Genomic DNA, 17,728 nt, shown 5'->3' with positions numbered 1-17,728 from the left:
TATTGGGTTCATCAGTACATGATACTTACATAATCATCCAAGTTATCTTGTCTTCTGGTGTCTGTGAACAACGCGATTTCATCGACACGGAAGACATGAAGACACTTTTATTTTCATTTGAGTTATGCCGAAAGCCTACTTCTTGAACTTCTAACAATCATATGTACATGCTGCCCTCACCAACCTCCGCAAGGTTCTGCCTCTTTTTTGACAAACCAAATCCACTCCCTGCAGGTGTACTTCTGAGTGCCCAAGTACCGGATCGTTTCGCGCCAACTACCCCAAACAACTTTTCGTCCACTTCCACCATCATTTCAACCGACCATGCTTGATCTTCTGACGGTCGTGAAAGTCTACTAGTTAATAGTTTGGATGGCGTGGTGCGAGGTACCCCTGGTGAGGGAAGGAGTAAAATCACTGCATTACTTTGATAGGACGAAGATAGGGTGCGTATGTTCATCGCAGACATAAATGCTGCCGATATCGACTGGAGAATATTTGGAGGCGCAAAATTTTGGAAGGGATCCTGGAAATAGTTCGGTCAGAAGATCACTTGATATGAATAGCATGCATACCAAGGATATGTTCCGTAGAGACAAATAGCGAACGGGCGCTTCATGCACAGGCAAGGGCTCTGATGAAATGTAGCTTTGTATGCGATACGTATCGAGGATGGAAATGCTGAACCGTTGAAACGGTCAGGTTTGTTCACAACCACAGATAGAGCACTCACGCGGATGGTTGGAGGCGATCCAGGATATCATTCACATACTTGTTCATGGACCATAACGGCAACGTCGTAGTAGCCTCGGACACCAGTACAACCGTACGGGTTGATGAGGGTTTAAAAAGAAATCCCACCTGTAACACGTGATCCTTGTCCGCTCATTGAAGAGCCTAGCACTAACCGGAATATTGTTGACGAATATTGCGCCCTGCTGTTCCCCTAGGTCTGCGCCATCAGCCCAAAAATTTCCTGCACGGCCTGATGCGATGACAAGGGGACAGCCAGTGGTGAATTGGCCTTCGATTTTTATTTTCACAATCGGAACCTGATCAGCTCGTTGGGTGGTTAGTGGGTTGTATTCATCCTCGTCATCGGACTCGATGGCGTAACGTGGCGGAAGGGCATCGGCCAAAGGATCAATTTCCTACAATCCAAATCAATTATGGATGCATCTTTGCTGAAGAAACTCACCATGTTTCAAGGTTACGGACAAGATATCGAATGCGTAGGATGACGCGTTCTGCTAAGAAGCGTGGTAGACTGGTAGTAGTCGAACAAGGTTTACGGGGTCCGACTAGCTATTATTATTAATAAGACGCGCGTCGGCTGAGTCCTTTATGCCATCTCAGTGCTCAAGCGCTCACACCTCATTGTTTACCAAATATGATTGTTATCTCAAATGATCCTACTTGGTGGCCGTCCATCAATTCGTATCGTCTTATAAGCTATTTTATAGGTTCGTGGAAAACTGCCGGATGTTGACGCTGCCGATGTCTCGATCTAACCTTGACTACGGTTTTCCAGTTGCTTCCTTTGTTCTAGTGATGTATGATTGGGGTGAGCATGATAACACCGAAGAATGTGTGGTTGCTTACAAATATTTCCAGCACTTACATTTGGACAGGAGGTATGTTGACGCTCGTATAACTGGAACAGCCATTTCGCTAAGAATGGTTTTATAGGTTGAACTGGTCTGGGTGAGTACAGTCTCACGTCAGAGGAATACACATAAAAATATACTTAATTCCAGAGGCAACGCTGGTCCCTAATGACAGTTCTGTATATCAGTGTGTGTAGCTTGCCTGTCACGGTTGTTATGTTGTGCTGACTTGAAAGTACCCTAGATGCGCTATCTTGGAATAATATCTACTGTGTATGTTTGGAAGGCTCATCACTGTTCGTGTACTAATGTATGATCTCACAATCAGCTTGTACATGATATGTATGTCTTCTTACGTTTGATACCTTTACTTCTCCTGACCGGCGGCATACAGGCGGTGTTCCGACGATCTCGGTGACAGATACAGTCAGTCTTCTGCACCAATTTCTACTATTTCTCTCAAATTAACCGCAGCACCATGTAGAAGTGAGTGTGATTCTCTACTAACTTGGTTCACTAATGACTGTCACTATAGATGTGAGTCTGCTTAGCGTGTGCGCTACAAGGCTGGTCGCTAACTAAATTTGTCAGGCTTTATTATGTACATCGTATGGGATTGGATGGGTTTTGTGGTATTTGCAATGCTGTGGGGTGAGCTTGGCATTTGCAAGGCCTCAGTGATATTGACTAGACTAAAACAAGTCATCATCATCACTCGGTTACATGCCATGTATCAAGGATCCAGGAAAATCCATATTTTTCTTACTGTCACTTTCCTAGCTGTCAATATTTTCAACGGAGTGGTCGGTGTACTGTTGATGATGCATTCTTCAGGGGGTACGCTTAATTTTGGACGACCAAAAATGTGCATTTTTATAATGATGAATACCAGATCAACTTATTCTCTCTGGCACCTATCAGTGCTCGACTAGCATTCCAGAAAATGCTATATTTCTGGATTCCATTTCTTGGGTACTCGCCACTGTGTGGGAAGTCCTCGCACTGTGTCTCGCAGCCTGGATTGCTGTAAAACACTTCCGTGAAGTGCGACGACATTCTGTAGGGGGGATTTTCGGGGACTGTTTCATGATGTTGATGAAAACTCACGTGGTTTACTTTGCGAGGTGAGTTCATGATTGTGAATATAGTTCCCTTGATCCGCTGAGGGATCGAAACTACTAGTTTTGCTGCTGCTGCTTGCCTCAACCTCATTATGCTTTTGTCTCCCACAATCTCAGTGGTATGCCAACTTCCCCTGACCTGTGCATGTGACCACGATTTATCATTACTATAGGACCAGTTTTCCCGGGAAACTGAGTTTTATTATGGCTTCCTTCAGATTTTGATGGTCATCCAGTCGTTTGTGCTGGGACCACGCCTTATCCTTAGCATTCGAGAATATCATGCTAAGCTCGTAGCCGACTGCGACGCAGCAACCTGCATGACCTCAATTGCTTTCCAGGAGCGCGTGCATATATCGACTAGCAATGGTGTGTAGCACGGGAGAATCGGGGAGATGCTCGATAGATCTAATGGTTATCTAGTACTCTGCCAGGAGCAGCAGGAAAGCTCGTTTTTATTGACTCCCATTTGTATTGATTTAAGTTATGTGGTGTTGCGAAGTGATTCTTGTAAAGGAGACATAGGTCTGGGCAATGTTTTCGTTGTAGTATTTATCTAAGTGAGTAGCTATAGGTCTTAATATATAATGAAGCTTGAAGCTTGGAACATCATGTATATATTGGCATTAGAATGACATGGCACAAGCACTCATTAAACGCAAAATGAAATAAAAAGACTTGGTTTGCCATCTAAATTCAGTGAACATATAACATGCCAGGAATAAGCGAGTCCGAGTCGGGGGCTGGCGCCGCGTGGCGTCAACTCGTGTCAGTGACATGAAGCGGAATCCGGATTGTCAGCCAATTCATAGATCATGTTCACCTTGAAATTGGTACGGCTCCGTGGTACAGCTCTGCGTACCTTCACGTCGACTGCAAGCCGAAGCCATGAAAATCCTTTGGTAAGTTGAAGAGCTTTCATGTCTGCGTGTCTGATGATGCGTCCTAGTAGGGCCTCCCATTTCGACCGCCCTCTACACCTCAAATGCCCCGACGCGGCGGGCTGATCCAAAAACGACATATTGAGCATGCAAAGAAGGTAATCGTTGTAGCAAGCGGAAAGGGGGGCGTGGGCAAGAGCACAATAGCAGGTACGTCCCAGCAGTAATCGAACGGAACCTTTGAATGACCACGAATGAAGTAAATCTTGCTTTTTCCCTTGCAATGCTGCCTCATCGACCGCGAGTCGGCATACTTGACTTGGACATTTTTGGGCCTTCTATACCTACATTGATGGGACTTCAGCATTCGGACGACCCACGTTTAACTTCTGGTTCGTTTTCTGGCACACACCGTAAGCTTTCGGGTGACTCTGTTACTAGCTGGTGCTCTCGTCCCCATAATCAATCATGGAATTCCTACCATGTCTATGGGTTACCTGGTCCCTCGGCCACCACCCGACTCTACGGAATTTGAAGGGGCAATTGTCTGGCGCGGCCTTATGGTTCAAAAAGCCGTCCAGCAACTCCTCTTCGATGTTGACTGGCGAGACGCTTGTGGATCTGGTCCTGGGCTGGACGTACTAATAATAGATATGCCCCCAGGGACGGGAGATGTTCCTCTTACACTGGGACAGTTAGTTGTCGTTGACGGTTCGCTTCCACGAGCTCTTCAGATGTTGTTCGTCATCTAAAATGAAATAGGCGCAGTCATCGTTTCAACTCCACAGGACGTCGCACTAACAGATGTGAGAAGAGGAATTTCTATGTTCAAAAAGATCTCAGTTCCGGTAAGCATTGTATATACTGTCTTTCGGCTTCACCCTAATTGTGTTCGTTGCCATCTGCAGATAACAGGCCTCATCCTTAACCAAGCATCATTCCTGTGTCCTTCTTGCAATACCGCACATGAGTTATTTGGAACTTCAACTAATGCATCGCGCCTTGGGATTCCTCTCCTAGCGCAACTCCCTCTTGTTGGGGGCGTGAGCCGTGGTGGAGACCGCGGCATTCCATACGTCCTTGAAGGAAAAAATGGGAGTGACAAGGATGGCAAGGCGGGAGAGATATGGCGAGATGCGATGAACGAAGCGGCAAGCAAAATGTGGGGGTTAGTTCATAGTTGAGTGGGTGCTACCATGCAAGGACCTTTACTTTGCCTCGGAAGCACGAAAACCGCACGAGTGGAGGCAACATATCGACCTGTTTCTACTACCTAGCTTCAGGGTGTGGAAGATAGACTCCGCTTGCCACACCTTCACTATCTGTCGCATTACATGGAAAGGCCATGCTCTATTGCATCTGCCGTGAATAATGATATAACTGCAATACAAAAAATGAGTCCGAGTGTGCAATTGCACAATATAAAACTGTAAATATGGACAGCACTGCACTAGTAGATTCATATCAACACGCTGAAAATCCTCCAAAGTCTAAAAATGCCTCTTCCAGTGACATTTTTCGAACAACAAGCGCCTCGACGATGAGCCGAGGTTCTGACAGTGCCGTCTCGATCTCAGAAGTAGGAGATTTGGACGGAGTCAGCGTGATCTCAGGTGGGGAGGCCAACTCGTTTGCAACGGGTTGGGGCTGACAATATGTTTCCGCAAAAATAGAAGAGGGTGACCCAGAGCATACTTCGATAATTTGAGCGTCTATTTTTGAGACAATATTAACCGCTGGAGTGTAGACAGTGGAATTGAGGCTACCTTCGAGGTGTGCACTGTCATGCACTGAGGACTCGATTTCGGGAGGCACGAATGCCACGCACAGGCCTTCAGGCTCAAGTGTGACATGAAAGGATTCTAGGCCTGAAACCAGCTCGCCCATTTCCTCAGTGTTAATGGTTGGATGAGGATCACGCTTGGCCTCACGTCGCTTGTCTCTGGCTGCACGGCGCTTGGATTGCTTGCTACCAGTCATTGAGTGGGCTTGCATTTCAGTTGAGTGTACAGGGTCTGTATCTGAGTTGTGAACATTGGAGTGGTGCAAATGATGTGTATGATGCTCGGAATGTGAACTAGGCTGGGCACGGGTGTGCACAAGCAAATGCTTAGGTTTCTTGCCCTTGCCTTTGCGCCTATCCGAGTGGCCTGGCATGGTGCTCGCAACACGGCGGCGGAATGGGCGAGGTTTATACACGGTCGCAATCTCGAGGTCCAGGGTAAGTGCCGCACAGTCTGATAACGAGTCAACTTCCTCATTTTCCATGCAAAACACTTCCACGTGGCTGCTTGTTGTTGAAAAATCATCGTCCGCATCGGTAGTCTCCAGTTCGGTCTCCGTAGTCGCTGTCGTCTCTGAGTCCTCATTTATCATTTGCCTCCGTCTCCTTCGCCTGCTTTCATCCCCGCCCCAGCTTTCGACAACTCCGCTCACCTCCGCTGGCACCTCAATCTCCTTCACCACTATAACGCTAGCACCAATCTCGCCAGCCATCTCTTCTAGGGTACCCAATGTTTCCTCCATCTCCCGCCTCTCCAGCCCTATGAGTACGCCAGAGTCGGCAACACCAAGCTCATAGTACGCCTGTCCACCGCCTTCTAGAAGGCGCCATTTGAGTTGTGTGACGAGGCGGGTAAAGCGAGAGGGGGAAGGAGAAAGGAGATGAAGTTTGTACTCTACATTACCCTGTGAGTGGTAAATACAAATGGGTATTAGCGCATGTAATAAACGGTAATAAAACGCACCTCTTCGTTTTCTGGAACTAGCTGCGGTATTCCTCGTCGAAGGATTTCATTATGTGTGGGTGTTGGAGGTACGGAAGTGAGTGTGTCCCATGGGGAGGGCACCCGTGGACTCTCCGAGTCAGATTCACCGAACATCTGGGACTCGGTGCGCCAGGAAAATAAACCTAGCTAATGTGTTTGCAGAAACAAAGATGCAATAAGTTGTTCAGTGTATTCGAGTGATCATCACTTTCTACTCGTCCTAGTCTGACGACTCATCCTACCAACTTGACTCGGAGGCAGAAATTAAATAAATTGAATGAAATTATGTAATTAGAGTCGCAAATTCAACTTGAAACCACCGCTAAAATAATAACCCTCCTCAATAACAGTTTATTTCGCCAGTTTATTTTTTTGAGTGAAATAAACTGGAATAAACCACCTGTGACTCCCACATAAGCCCACTAATAAGAGGTGATAGACCCAGGCCTCCACACCACCTATGCTGAGGGGGTTATAGTCTTTCCAGGCTAGGGTACGGTTGACAAATCACTGCAACTTTTCAACAGCTGTTTATAAACAGACCAAGGTCCTCAGACCATTTATACACAGGTGTTTTAAACAATTTTCAACCAATAGTTATTAACTAGTTGTTATCAACAGCATGAATGATGATTAGTGATGTGCAAGGCCCGGCTTGAAGCCCTGGGCTGGTCCAAGCCGGGCCCAAATAGGCCAGGCCTGGGCTTGGATTTAGAAAAGCCTAAGCCGGCGGCCCAAGCTGCGGCTTTGGTACATAGAGTATATGACACCTTGTCATGTCAGTGGTCACACCCCATAAGTATGTGTTTGGCATGTTCTCATTACTGACTCTTACTATGACATGATTCCTCTCAACTTCAACTACATACGCATGAAATGGCGACCAAAAGAGATCTGTTAATCTCGGATGGAACACAAGATCATTGTCTGCCTGGCCCTCAAGACATTACAAGGTCGACATGTTATGGAATTTTGGTTGGTCTGTGGTATGTGACCTTCCTTTCAGTGAGTTTTTTCATCCAACAGTCTTTCTGTGTTTTCTGATTAGTTGCGACTCCTCACTGTTTCTTGTGCAAAACTTGAACAGATAGATGTCCTATCACTAGAAATATGGCCGTAAACACGTCCTCAGCCTCTATAGAACCTACCTTACAACCAGATGGATCCACAAGTGGCAATTTCACCCTAGAAAACATCCTCGGAATGAACCACGAAGCAGTTGAACACCCACAACTCAAGGAAAAAGGTACAAATTTCTTGGCTTGACCGTGGTGGATCCGATACTTACTTCTGTACTCAGCAAGAAAACAATGTTGAGATGAATGACTCTGATGAAGAACTCAGCCATATATCAATCGAAGCATCCAAGGCGCCCATCTCTACCCAGTTACTAGGCGCCCAACCTACAATTGGATCCAAAGTCGGCGAGTGGTTCATCGACCATTCGAAATACATCCCTCTTCAACTCACATACGCTGGCAAGCGTGCAGAGCACTTGAGTGCTACTGATTGTCCATCTCCTCTCTCTCATTCTCATTCTCCTCCTTGTCTTCTTCCCTTCACCTGCTCTTGTCCATTGTCTGTATTTGTCTGAGCCACATCAGCAGTTGCTGACGTGTGCTGGGCATTTATGCATGGTGTTCGTGGTATTGGGAACAGCATGGTGGAGCTCGGACATTGGTTTGGGCCGTGGCTTGCATGGGCCTAAGCCCTGGCTTTGGGCCAGCTTGGGCTCATGGCTCAGGCTTGAAATCTGGTGAGCCTAAGCCCCCCCAGGCTAAGCTTAAGCCGGGGCTTTGAGCCCAAGCCAGGCCGGAACATCACTAATTAATAATGATTTTGCAGTGAAAAAATGTGAAAAATTAGAACAACCAGTCAACCACCCTCTTTTTTGATGCCAGCACATTGTTCTGGGCCACCTGAATGTTCTGTGAGCCAATCATAGAGATCAAATCATGCAGTAAAGGAGAGCCGAGTTGAATATCTTCATCCACCTGCAGAACATCATCATCTGATACCCCATCATCTCTGTGAGCATCTATGTGTAGTGATGTCCAGCCCAGCTTAGGCCCAGCTTCGAGGGGCTTAGGCTCACAAATATTCTGAGCCTAGGCTGTGAGCCCAAGCCAGCCCAAAGCCGGGGCTTGGGCCCAACCAGGCTGCAGCTTGGGGAAGCCAATGGATAGATCAAGACTATTGTGGCATTAGTGGTAGGCTAGTAGCAACACACAACAGCATAATTACAATGTGTCTAAATGTCAGGCGACCCTGTCATATTGATGCAACAAAGCATTGAGGTTGTAGGGTTAGTAGTGATGCATTCATCCTAAAATGCTAGGGCTGCTAATGTATAGTGCATTATGATGCATTACAGATGCATCACGTAGCATCACTGTGATGCATTACAGATGCATCTTCATGCATCAATGCATCGTTAATGCATCATTGGTGTTATGCATTCCTGATGCATTATGACATCACCTTAGCCTTACTAATCAAGGCGCTGCAGGTAAACCACTCCTTGATGCATCCCCGATACCTCATTGTACTATATATACTACCCTATTAGCACCCCGCTCTGTGATGCATTCCTGCCACCATTGATGTGCTACCAAATGTGCCATTGTACTATATATATCACATCCCGCCACTTCCAATGGGTACTGCTGCACGCATCCTGCCGCTTCCAATGGGTACTGCCGCATGCATCCCACCGCTTCTAATGGCCCGCTCCTTGATGCACCCCCGGCACCATTGATGCGATGTGATATTATATATCACCACCAGTATCATTAGCATCCTGCTGCTACCAATGAATGTATCACCCATTTACTATAGGCCATGTGCTAGTACTTAGTACAATGTCCTACCTGTATTAGTGATCATTGAACATATGGCATCATAATACAGAAACTCATTTGTTTTTTAAAACTTGCGCCGTCTGTGACATACTATCTAAATTCACTAAGTCCCTACGTGTCATAGTTCAAACAAACGTTCAACAGAGATCACGTGATCTCTCCACTCAAAATTTGCGAAGTCATTTGGGCTATGTCAAGATGATCTCATAAATCACAGCATTCAATACAAATTATCAAAAGATGCTATCAAGATGCTATTGTACGACGAGTCATTACGCAGTGCCCAGCCAATCATGCCTTGGTCCGCTTTTTCCTGAAATACATCAGCGTGAGGCAAAGTATGCAAAAACTAAATCAAACATACTTGGGAGCACTGGAAGCCTCACTTTGCGCAGGCCGCTGTAGAACAACTATACTGAGTGGGGCTATACAAAGATGGCTCCACACTGATATATTTGTGTTGTGGTCTTTGCACTGCCTAGTCTGCTATACTTGCCTGACAAGTGCGTTCGACCCAGGGGTCTGCGGTCTGGGAATAGTCTTGGGGGTAAGTGAGTGATGTGGAGTCAATAGTCCGAGCGCGGGAAACAATGTCCAAAGGTATAATTACGATGTCCGATGCAAAAGCGTCGGGTCCGATGTTTTCGGGGCTTCGGGTTATCGGGGTTCGGGTTTCGGGGTGTCGGAAACTAATAGTAACACTATAGCGAGCATCGGAAGAGCGAGCGGTGTGCGCAATAATAACAATGACTGATACGGATAATGAAAGAGCGATGATATTTCGCAATATCAACTAAGAACTACGGATATCGGGTTTGACCACTAAGCGTCGGGGAACTGCTCCCCTCTACTTGGATAATCAATAATGCTCGAGGTCAGTCCAATATATATGTAAGTACGTAGAAATGCGGAACCCGTAGGCGAAAGTAGCGGCGGAGTATTTCGGATCCGAAGTACATGTAAATAAACATGAGGCGCTGCGGACTATGGGAAAACATGTAATAGCGCTGGCTACGACGTGAGTAATGTGCGAAATAATGAACTACACACCTAGTGGGGCTAGCAAGACGGGACGGGACACGGATAGGACAAGTGCGCGGGAAAACATTGGGTCCGATGCGGCCTAAACGTCGGGTTGGCGGGTTAGCGTCGGATAACATCGGGAAGTGATTAGCATGTGACGGGTATTTGACGTGTACTGTAAAATAGCTTGATACGAGCCCAGCGCCAGCTCGTGTCCTACACCGCTTCAACAAGCAAGGTGCTTCAGCCTCCAATAAATTCTCCTTCCCAGCGAAGAACGAGACACTGTTAGTCCCAATAGCATCTGCAAGGTCATTGCATCTAGATTTGATTGGCACGCGCTTTCTGCGTACTTCAGTGTCCAAAGCGATATTCATGGTAGCGGCAGCCTCATCAGCCAATGCCTTAGCAGCAGGTGGCTGCTTTTTTTGGTCATGTGCTGGGCAGAGGGCTGAGTGGCCGTTTCAGTGGAGGGTATAGCCTGACCAGGCGATGGCTTAGTGACAGACAGCTTCTTGGAAGAGGATTTAGCCTGGCCAGGCGGCTGCTTGTTCTTGGTGGCACAAACAATGGGAGACGGCTGTGTTGCTGTTTCAGCAGAGGGTTTGGCTGCAGCCCGCCCAATCATCGACTTAGTATTAGGACACTTCTGGCTGTCTCCCTTTTGGGTACCCTTCTGGGCAACCCTTCTGCCAGTCGTCATGCGAGCCTTGCCGATGGAAGGGAGAGAAGTATTGTCCGTACTCAGGATCGGGTTGGGAGAAGGTAGAACAGGTTGCGAGTCCTCATTGGGTTCAGGAGAAGGCAGAGCAGGGAGTGAGTTGAGTAAGTCCTGCAGGCTGCTTCATTCAGCAGAGATGGGCGACAAGATGTCTGGCATGCAATACCCTCCTCGGGGAGTGCCTCCTTCTGCTCCATCACCAAAATTCCAGGCTGGATTGTTGTTGTTCATGTTCCAGGCCTGGTTGTTCCAATTTGCAGCCTGGAATCCCTGATCGAACGAAAACTCGGGGGTGACGGCGCCTGGCATGAACAAATTAGAAGGAGGGATGCCGAAATTGATGTAGTTACTCGTCTGTATTGGGAATGCGATTCCTTGAGAGTGAAGCGACACATCAGACTCAGTGAGGCAGGAATTTCCGGCGAGTAAAGCATGGCCGGTGCCCTGCGCGTCATATGTTGGTCCTTGTGTGCCGTACATTCGATCCTGTCCACCATACATGGCATGGGTGCCATACATGGGCTGAGGCTGCGTGTCATACATTGCCATGCCATAGTATGAGGCATCATTTGGTGTGCCATACTGAAATATTGAGAGTCAGATGCAAGCATTGATGCCAAGATGAAGAAGCACTTATGGAAGGTACACTGGCAGTCGTCTCCATCGATGCGTGCATCACAGATGATCCCCCAAGACTTGATGCATCAGGTGCACCTGATGCATCGCCTAATGATGCACCAGGGATGGGAAGAGTGACTGCTGATGCATCAGACCGATGCATCAGCCGCTCGTCTAAAGGTATATAAAGACTGGGCAACTCACCAGACTCCATGGATTGATTCGCCTCACCCTCATCCACATTTAGCTGAGATTCTTCCTTGACGTCTGTGGACTGCACATTGGGCTCGTCTTCTTCGCCTTCCTCGTCTTTGTCCCCATCCTCTTCACACTCCTCCCCATCCTCTTCACGCTCCTCAGACTCCTCCTCAGTAAAGCCTCCAATCTCACTGCTTTCGACCTTGTTCCTTGAATACGTGTCGGGCTTCCGCTTGTTGCCAGCTGCACGCACTTTTAGTGAGTGTTGCCACTATTAATGCAAGATAAGAAAACTTACGAAATATTTGTTCTGCGTACTGCTGGAAGGCTGCCAAGAAGTCGCTATCAGCCGTCTGGTATAGCTCGGCAAAGGAATCACCTTGAGGTGTTTCTGAAGGATGACACCTTCTCTGCATGAGTGGCAGTACAAGCTGACAAATCCTCGCAACTTACGACAATGTTGTCATGTCCCAGTCATTTCTGGGATCAGGACCAGCAAACATAAATGAGACCATGAAGCGAGTCTTCTGCTTGACAAGCTTTGCAAAGTGTTGACAAATGACAGGTAAGTCATCTATACCTCTGTGAAATTTGAATGGTGTTAGTATTGAATACACTGATAGAACTGAATTCACACGTACTGCATGATTGCCTCCACATCTAACTCTTCATCATTGTCATCATTGTCGCCGTCACCATCATCGTCAAGAATGTTCTTCCCACGCTTGGCATGCTTCTTGTGAGTGAGTTGTTCCTCATACTTTTCACGAATCTCTGCCTTGATCTCTTTGGTCTCATCTTCAAGTAACTCCTTCGAGAATTTTCGACCAAGGGCCATGCGCTTGCTGGATGTTGCCACGTTTCCGGCTTCTTGCTCAGCCATCACCAAAGGCTTGATACGTTCGTCATAATACATCTCTGAATAAATTTCGGCCTCTGACTTCGCACGTCTTTTTGGCTGCAGAGTATCGTCAAAGGCCGTCAGTTTCTTCTTTAGGCTGCGGTTCTTCTTAGATTTATTTACACGCCAGTGAAACCAAGTGTGTAGTTGCTGTTGTGGATAGGTACTGATTGTGAGAACGCAGCATAGGCAACACGTCAAAAAGCTTACTGTCTCACGTGCCTGCTCTGTGAGCTTGACAACCTGTTCCTGCTCGCAGGTAAGCTCAACATCCATGGGGATGTCAGGATAGATGACCGCGCGTTCTGGGAACTGCGCGAACCAGGCTATACGGCATGGAGCCCAGAAATGTGAGTAATCCCTTTCCTTTGCGTGGACCATATATGTCGCCAACCGATCTTGAAGCCAAACATACTGTTCATTGGTGGTCCACTTTGCTGCCGGCATCTGTAAAGTAGTACCATGTCAGTCTGCAGAGTAGTATGATGAAATGTCAGCATGTTGTACTGTTAATAATTCAATTAGGTCTCGTATCATGTAGCATGCTGAATGTATGAAGAAAAAAAATAGAAGCCTTATGTACCTCAGAACAACACACTCGCAATTTCACGTGCTGGTCAAACTTTTTCATCTGTTGCCTTGAGCACATTCCTCGAGAATCAAACGCAGAGACTTCATTTATAGAGCTAGGTATCCAACAAAGTTTAATTTGGCGGCTCTGGTACTTCTAAATATGCTACGCTTCTTTGTTGATATCTGCCTCGCTGTCCATATCGGCGAGCTCAACATGTGTGACATTCTTCCAACAACGGTTGAATGCTTCCTCAAACGGCTCCTCAAAATGCAAGACCATTTGGTGGTCATCTGCAGACACAGACATTATGGTAAGTGGTACAGCAGAGTTTGTCCGCTTGTGTTCGATCCAAGCTTTAATGCGCTACAGTCGAGTAGTCAGAGCTTGTATCATAATAATTTATAAAAATACTTACGAGTTTGCGCTGTTCTTCCGCCTGAAATAAGGAATGTTGCTGCTCAGTGGTGAGGACCTGGGACTCCAGAATGATCGGCCACAAGACCTGACACTCTGGCCACAAAGCAAAAAAAATGTTGAACAACGATGGCCAGAATTCCAAGAGGTCATCATATTGGTGGGCTAACGAGTACATGGCTCTCTGGTCCTCTAACCACTTCAGTTGCTCGCTTGACCATTCTGGTGCCGGCGGCTTGAGTGTTGCTGACTGCGAAATTTATACTAAGCCTGGACCGCTGGTAATAGAATCGCATACCTCAGTGTGAAACATTTGGCAGCCGTTCATTGAAACTCTCTCCTGCAGGTGTGTTTCGCTGACTGTAAACATTAGCCCTAGTCATTATATAGAAGAAATCGCACACCTCAGCAGATTTAAGTGCGTGTTTGCATGTACTGATAGTCTGAGATGAGACTGATATATGCTATTTTTGGACTCCACAGCGGAGTGCCAGATTGCCCTCAAAACATATATTGGCAAAAGTATGTCAAACAGGACAGAATGCACTCACTGGTGTGATACATATGTAGGATAGAGATATATACATGATGTACTAGCTGGTCTTTATAATGGCAAGGAAATATGCACTTCGGATGTTGAGGGATAACTTTGTGAATTTGTTTAATATGAGTCTTGCTACTAGTGTAGTAGCAATGATTAATTGGTGTCAATGTTGTGTAGTAGATCAAGGTGTCGCAACAAAAATATGTTCACTAGACATTCCCTCAGGTCAATATAACAGTCACACATTTACCAAATGATGCCTACGGTACTCATACATACGCTGCGCTATATTTTATCTCACAATCAGTCGTCTGTAGGTTACGGAGACATGTTATGTTATAAATCTTGTGGAAATTTCTCCAAAATATGTTCGCTAGACATTTTCTTACTTTAATATAGCACTCATACACTTAACAAATGATGCCTACAGTACTCATACATATGCTGCACTATATTTTATTTCACAATCGGTCATCTGTAGGTTACAGAGACATGTTATATTATAATTCTCGTGTAAATTACCCTACCACACGAACTCCCAGCTCACTGTGATCTTCGATTTGTTACATAACCTCCCACACTTACTTTGTAACCACACTATGACTCGCCCTCGATTGCACTGGACTCTTGAAGAGAAAATGGAGGCAGCAAGATGATCCTAAAAAAAATATTACGATCGGTGAGTTGTATACACAGCAATGCAGATTCTAATACTAATTATAAAGTTTAGGAATCGCGCTATTATCAGTTTGAAGGACAAAGCAAGGTATCGACTCTGAGCACAACAGGACTCTCAGAAAACTCCTACTAAAGGACGTGTTAAATTATGCGCGGGCAGGCGGTGAGTCTATCCGACCCAGAGCATTTTGTTACCTCAAACTAACTGTTACGACTAGGATAGGTCGAGCTCTCCTTAGGCAGAATGCCTAATCAGATAGCGGGCTCGCTATGGGAAAGACGGGAGTCTTCTCTCGAATGAGAGGTTCAGGGGTTCCACTAAAGGTAGCGTCGGCTTTCCTTTAGGTGTGGCTTAGACTGAGTGATTGGGATGATCACACAGAGGAAGTTCTGATGAAAACCTAGTAGAATCAAGTAGGGAATATACATGATTCTGTCTGCTCTATATACTGTCGTCTGTGTGCACAGACCAATACTTCGTATGGTAAGTAAGTATGAGTGTGTCTATACAAGGGCATCTTATCTGATGCCATGCGGGCGATTATCTATACATGAGGCTTACCATGCCTCTTCTATCCGTCCTCAAGGCGAAGCATGCTCTTGAGTCTAACTGCGCATGCTGCGGCATGCGGCTTCTCTTCTGACCATGAAGCAGAGCTTCTCCATGATCCGGGTCGAGGACCATCTAGGACCATCTAGATGTAGCCTAGGCTGGTCTAGGTCATCTAACGGCATCCAGGCCGTTCTAGGTGTCTCTACGAGTCTCCGTTGAGTCGGTAAGTCCTTCCAAGATGGTGTATAGGCAGGATAGGGGCTAGGGTCATGATGACCTCCGTAGGAGGGGTTCTCGGTTACATGTTATTGTAACACTAACTACTTATTTTACAAGTGGGACTCTAGCAAATGTAGATGCTACACTCAACCGCCTCACGAATGGCTCCTTGACTGAGCTTTTCGACAAGTTAGTCCACGATCTCAAAGGGAGCACAGACATTGAGTCTTGCATCCAGGCTATCATGACTTTGCTGGTAAATGTGGAGGAACTCCGACAACAGGTTCAGGAATGCCATTGCGCAACTTTGCAACACCTTGGTGTTGGGAAGGAGCTGCGTCGGGTCGAGCTTACTGCTGGAAGGGTAGCCAATGTCACCAAAGCGCTGGAGGATGTTCTCATGCACGCCATGGATGATATACATTCCCTCTTTTACCATCATGCGCGAGGTGAGCTGCTTTATCAGAAGACTGCTGATTTTGCTGTGTTGTAGAGTCTATTATCTGTCTCATTGTAGATTACACATTCCTCCTTCAGACATGCTAGCGCTTCACTTTCCCCCTTGACTTAGACATATTCCTTCAAGCTCGCGTGCCAGATAACCTTACCTATGACAAAGTTGGCTTGGATCTTCGCAAATTCTTCATATCAAGTAAATTTGTATTGTGTGGCCGCATCTTCGTACCCTTCCATGCTAAGGAAGGGAATGTGTAAGACGAACCTTAGCGAGGGCAACAGTCACAGACTGACACTCTACCAGTTTGTGAATTGGCATAATCCTCTGAGGTTGAATTCGATGCAGGTGACTACATTTTTGTCCGCATTATGCAGCTCTGACGTGCTGCTTTATCAGAAGACCACTGATTTGACGTATTCCGCGCCTCACACATTATCTACATTTAGCACATTGACTTAGACATATTCCGCGCCTCACGCGTTATCTACATTTAGCATGGAGTAATTGCCGTGAGAAGTCAACAGATCCTCATTGTATTGTACGGATCCTCACAACAAATATTGTATTCGAAATATGTGAATCAAGAGTCGCCCATCTTCCCTCCAAGGAAGCCATACTGCTTCTCCTAGGTCTATGGCATCCATGATATGCAAAATCCCATCATCCAAGGACCACGCGCGACTGTACGAAGATGTTTTCACACCAATCACATGGGGAGAAGTGCGCGGCCTGTGAGTCAACATCAGATACTGGAATTAGAGTGAGGAAAAAATGGCACCATGTATCAAAAACGCCAACACGGCGACCTCGGGTTATGAGGTAGAATGGTCCATTTGCGTCAGCATGCGGGACATCAAAGGGAAAGCCATTGTATTGCTGCTGACACCTTTCCTCCCCGTTGACAGTTATTGTGGTTGTTGGGAGGATGGGTAAAGATGGTACCGGGAGGGACACAGGAGAATGTATGGCAGGTGGAAGAGTCTGCACAACAAGGGGAGACTTAGTCCGCGCAGTGGGAACTGGAGTCTGCGAAGTGGGAGCTGGAGTCTGCGAGTTGAGAACCAGAGTCTGTACAATGGGAGAGGCCGTGAGATGAATCTGGGTAGTGGGGTGAGGAGCAGGGCACTGAGGAGTCACCATAGTGGAAGGTGACTGTAGCTTGGTACTGTCAACCACAACTCGAATGAGATTGTGAGCATCGTCCGGGGAGAGCATCAACGAGGATAAAAGCTGTATTACAGCATCTGCCAATAATGAGTGAGAATCAATGATCAATGACAAAACAATGTACCAAGGATAATTTGACCTTCACGGTCCAGACGGTTGTGGTTCACCATGAAAATCAGTAAGGACAAAGAAGAGATGAATGAACTCACGAGTCTCCAACTTAGATGACATTTTATGCACGAGCCGTTGGATGCATTGATGATATGGGTTGAAACATTGACCATTAGCAAGAAGGAATATAATTATTAGGTAAAGTGCTGTTTGATGGTGTGGGGTTATTATTACATAAGCTACTTTCACAACTGTATGCATACATGGTAGACGAATTTCCTGCAGCATCGTTTACCAAATCTAACAGCCGTT

General features: G+C 46.4%; 8 protein-coding genes across 8 annotated transcripts; 3 read left to right on the top strand and 5 right to left on the bottom strand.

Annotated features, from left to right (window-relative positions):
* Window positions 1–46: 46 nt before the first annotated feature.
* Window positions 47–1,294, bottom strand: HD556DRAFT_1408462 (uncharacterized protein). The gene is made up of 5 exons (XM_041304092.1): window positions 1,199–1,294; window positions 909–1,151; window positions 734–861; window positions 576–681; window positions 47–526 (listed from the first exon to the last, which is right to left on the bottom strand). Exons 1-5 carry the CDS (start codon window positions 1,199–1,201, stop codon window positions 158–160), a joined length of 849 nt encoding a protein of 282 aa, XP_041154951.1. The 5' UTR covers window positions 1,202–1,294; the 3' UTR covers window positions 47–157.
* A 203-nt stretch (window positions 1,295–1,497) lies between these two features.
* HD556DRAFT_1501557 (uncharacterized protein) lies at window positions 1,498–3,570 on the top strand (the record flags this gene model as incomplete). The annotated part of the gene is made up of 13 exons (XM_041308962.1): window positions 1,498–1,564; window positions 1,615–1,634; window positions 1,690–1,704; window positions 1,758–1,794; window positions 1,852–1,880; window positions 1,936–1,949; window positions 2,002–2,093; window positions 2,143–2,148; window positions 2,199–2,258; window positions 2,310–2,444; window positions 2,500–2,731; window positions 2,790–2,847; window positions 2,902–3,570. 13 exons carry the CDS (start codon window positions 1,498–1,500, stop codon window positions 3,103–3,105), a joined length of 969 nt encoding a protein of 322 aa, XP_041154950.1. The 3' UTR covers window positions 3,106–3,570.
* A 143-nt stretch (window positions 3,571–3,713) lies between these two features.
* HD556DRAFT_1434389 (P-loop containing nucleoside triphosphate hydrolase protein) lies at window positions 3,714–4,793 on the top strand (the record flags this gene model as incomplete). The annotated part of the gene is made up of 5 exons (XM_041305320.1): window positions 3,714–3,819; window positions 3,870–4,001; window positions 4,051–4,320; window positions 4,372–4,457; window positions 4,518–4,793. 5 exons carry the CDS (start codon window positions 3,714–3,716, stop codon window positions 4,791–4,793), a joined length of 870 nt encoding a protein of 289 aa, XP_041154949.1.
* A 280-nt stretch (window positions 4,794–5,073) lies between these two features.
* On the bottom strand, window positions 5,074–6,491 carry HD556DRAFT_1246630 (uncharacterized protein; the record flags this gene model as incomplete). The annotated part of the gene is made up of 4 exons (XM_041298626.1): window positions 5,074–5,321; window positions 5,391–5,624; window positions 5,700–6,297; window positions 6,357–6,491. 4 exons carry the CDS (start codon window positions 6,489–6,491, stop codon window positions 5,074–5,076), a joined length of 1,215 nt encoding a protein of 404 aa, XP_041154948.1.
* A 996-nt stretch (window positions 6,492–7,487) lies between these two features.
* HD556DRAFT_1501514 (uncharacterized protein) lies at window positions 7,488–7,971 on the top strand (the record flags this gene model as incomplete). Its single annotated transcript, XM_041308961.1, has 2 exons — window positions 7,488–7,623; window positions 7,682–7,971. 2 exons carry the CDS (start codon window positions 7,488–7,490, stop codon window positions 7,969–7,971), a joined length of 426 nt encoding a protein of 141 aa, XP_041154947.1.
* Window positions 7,972–10,031: 2,060 nt separating this feature from the next.
* Window positions 10,032–13,146, bottom strand: HD556DRAFT_1448631 (uncharacterized protein; the record flags this gene model as incomplete). Its single annotated transcript, XM_041307460.1, has 11 exons — window positions 10,032–10,085; window positions 10,138–10,222; window positions 10,289–10,700; window positions 10,748–11,100; window positions 11,149–11,564; window positions 11,629–11,741; window positions 11,805–12,041; window positions 12,097–12,203; window positions 12,252–12,380; window positions 12,440–12,849; window positions 12,910–13,146. The coding sequence occupies 11 exons, from the start codon at window positions 13,144–13,146 to the stop codon at window positions 10,032–10,034; spliced, it is 2,553 nt and encodes an 850-aa protein (XP_041154946.1).
* Window positions 13,147–13,435: 289 nt separating this feature from the next.
* Window positions 13,436–14,015, bottom strand: HD556DRAFT_1312649 (uncharacterized protein; the record flags this gene model as incomplete). The annotated part of the gene is made up of 3 exons (XM_041300684.1): window positions 13,436–13,636; window positions 13,689–13,937; window positions 13,986–14,015. The coding sequence occupies 3 exons, from the start codon at window positions 14,013–14,015 to the stop codon at window positions 13,436–13,438; spliced, it is 480 nt and encodes a 159-aa protein (XP_041154945.1).
* Window positions 14,016–16,686: 2,671 nt separating this feature from the next.
* HD556DRAFT_1246636 (uncharacterized protein) lies at window positions 16,687–17,383 on the bottom strand (the record flags this gene model as incomplete). Its single annotated transcript, XM_041298627.1, has 3 exons — window positions 16,687–16,867; window positions 16,917–17,017; window positions 17,126–17,383. Coding segments are annotated over 3 exons (540 nt in total), but the record flags the coding sequence as incomplete, so codon positions are not given.
* Between the last annotated feature and the right edge of the window lie 345 nt (window positions 17,384–17,728).

This window comes from Suillus plorans (genome assembly GCF_016647745.1).
Source record: "Suillus plorans strain S12 chromosome Unknown HD556scaffold_77, whole genome shotgun sequence".
NCBI lineage: Eukaryota > Fungi > Basidiomycota > Agaricomycetes > Boletales > Suillaceae > Suillus > Suillus plorans.
Note: the sequence above shows the minus strand (reverse complement) of the source record. Positions and strands in the feature narration are given on the sequence as shown.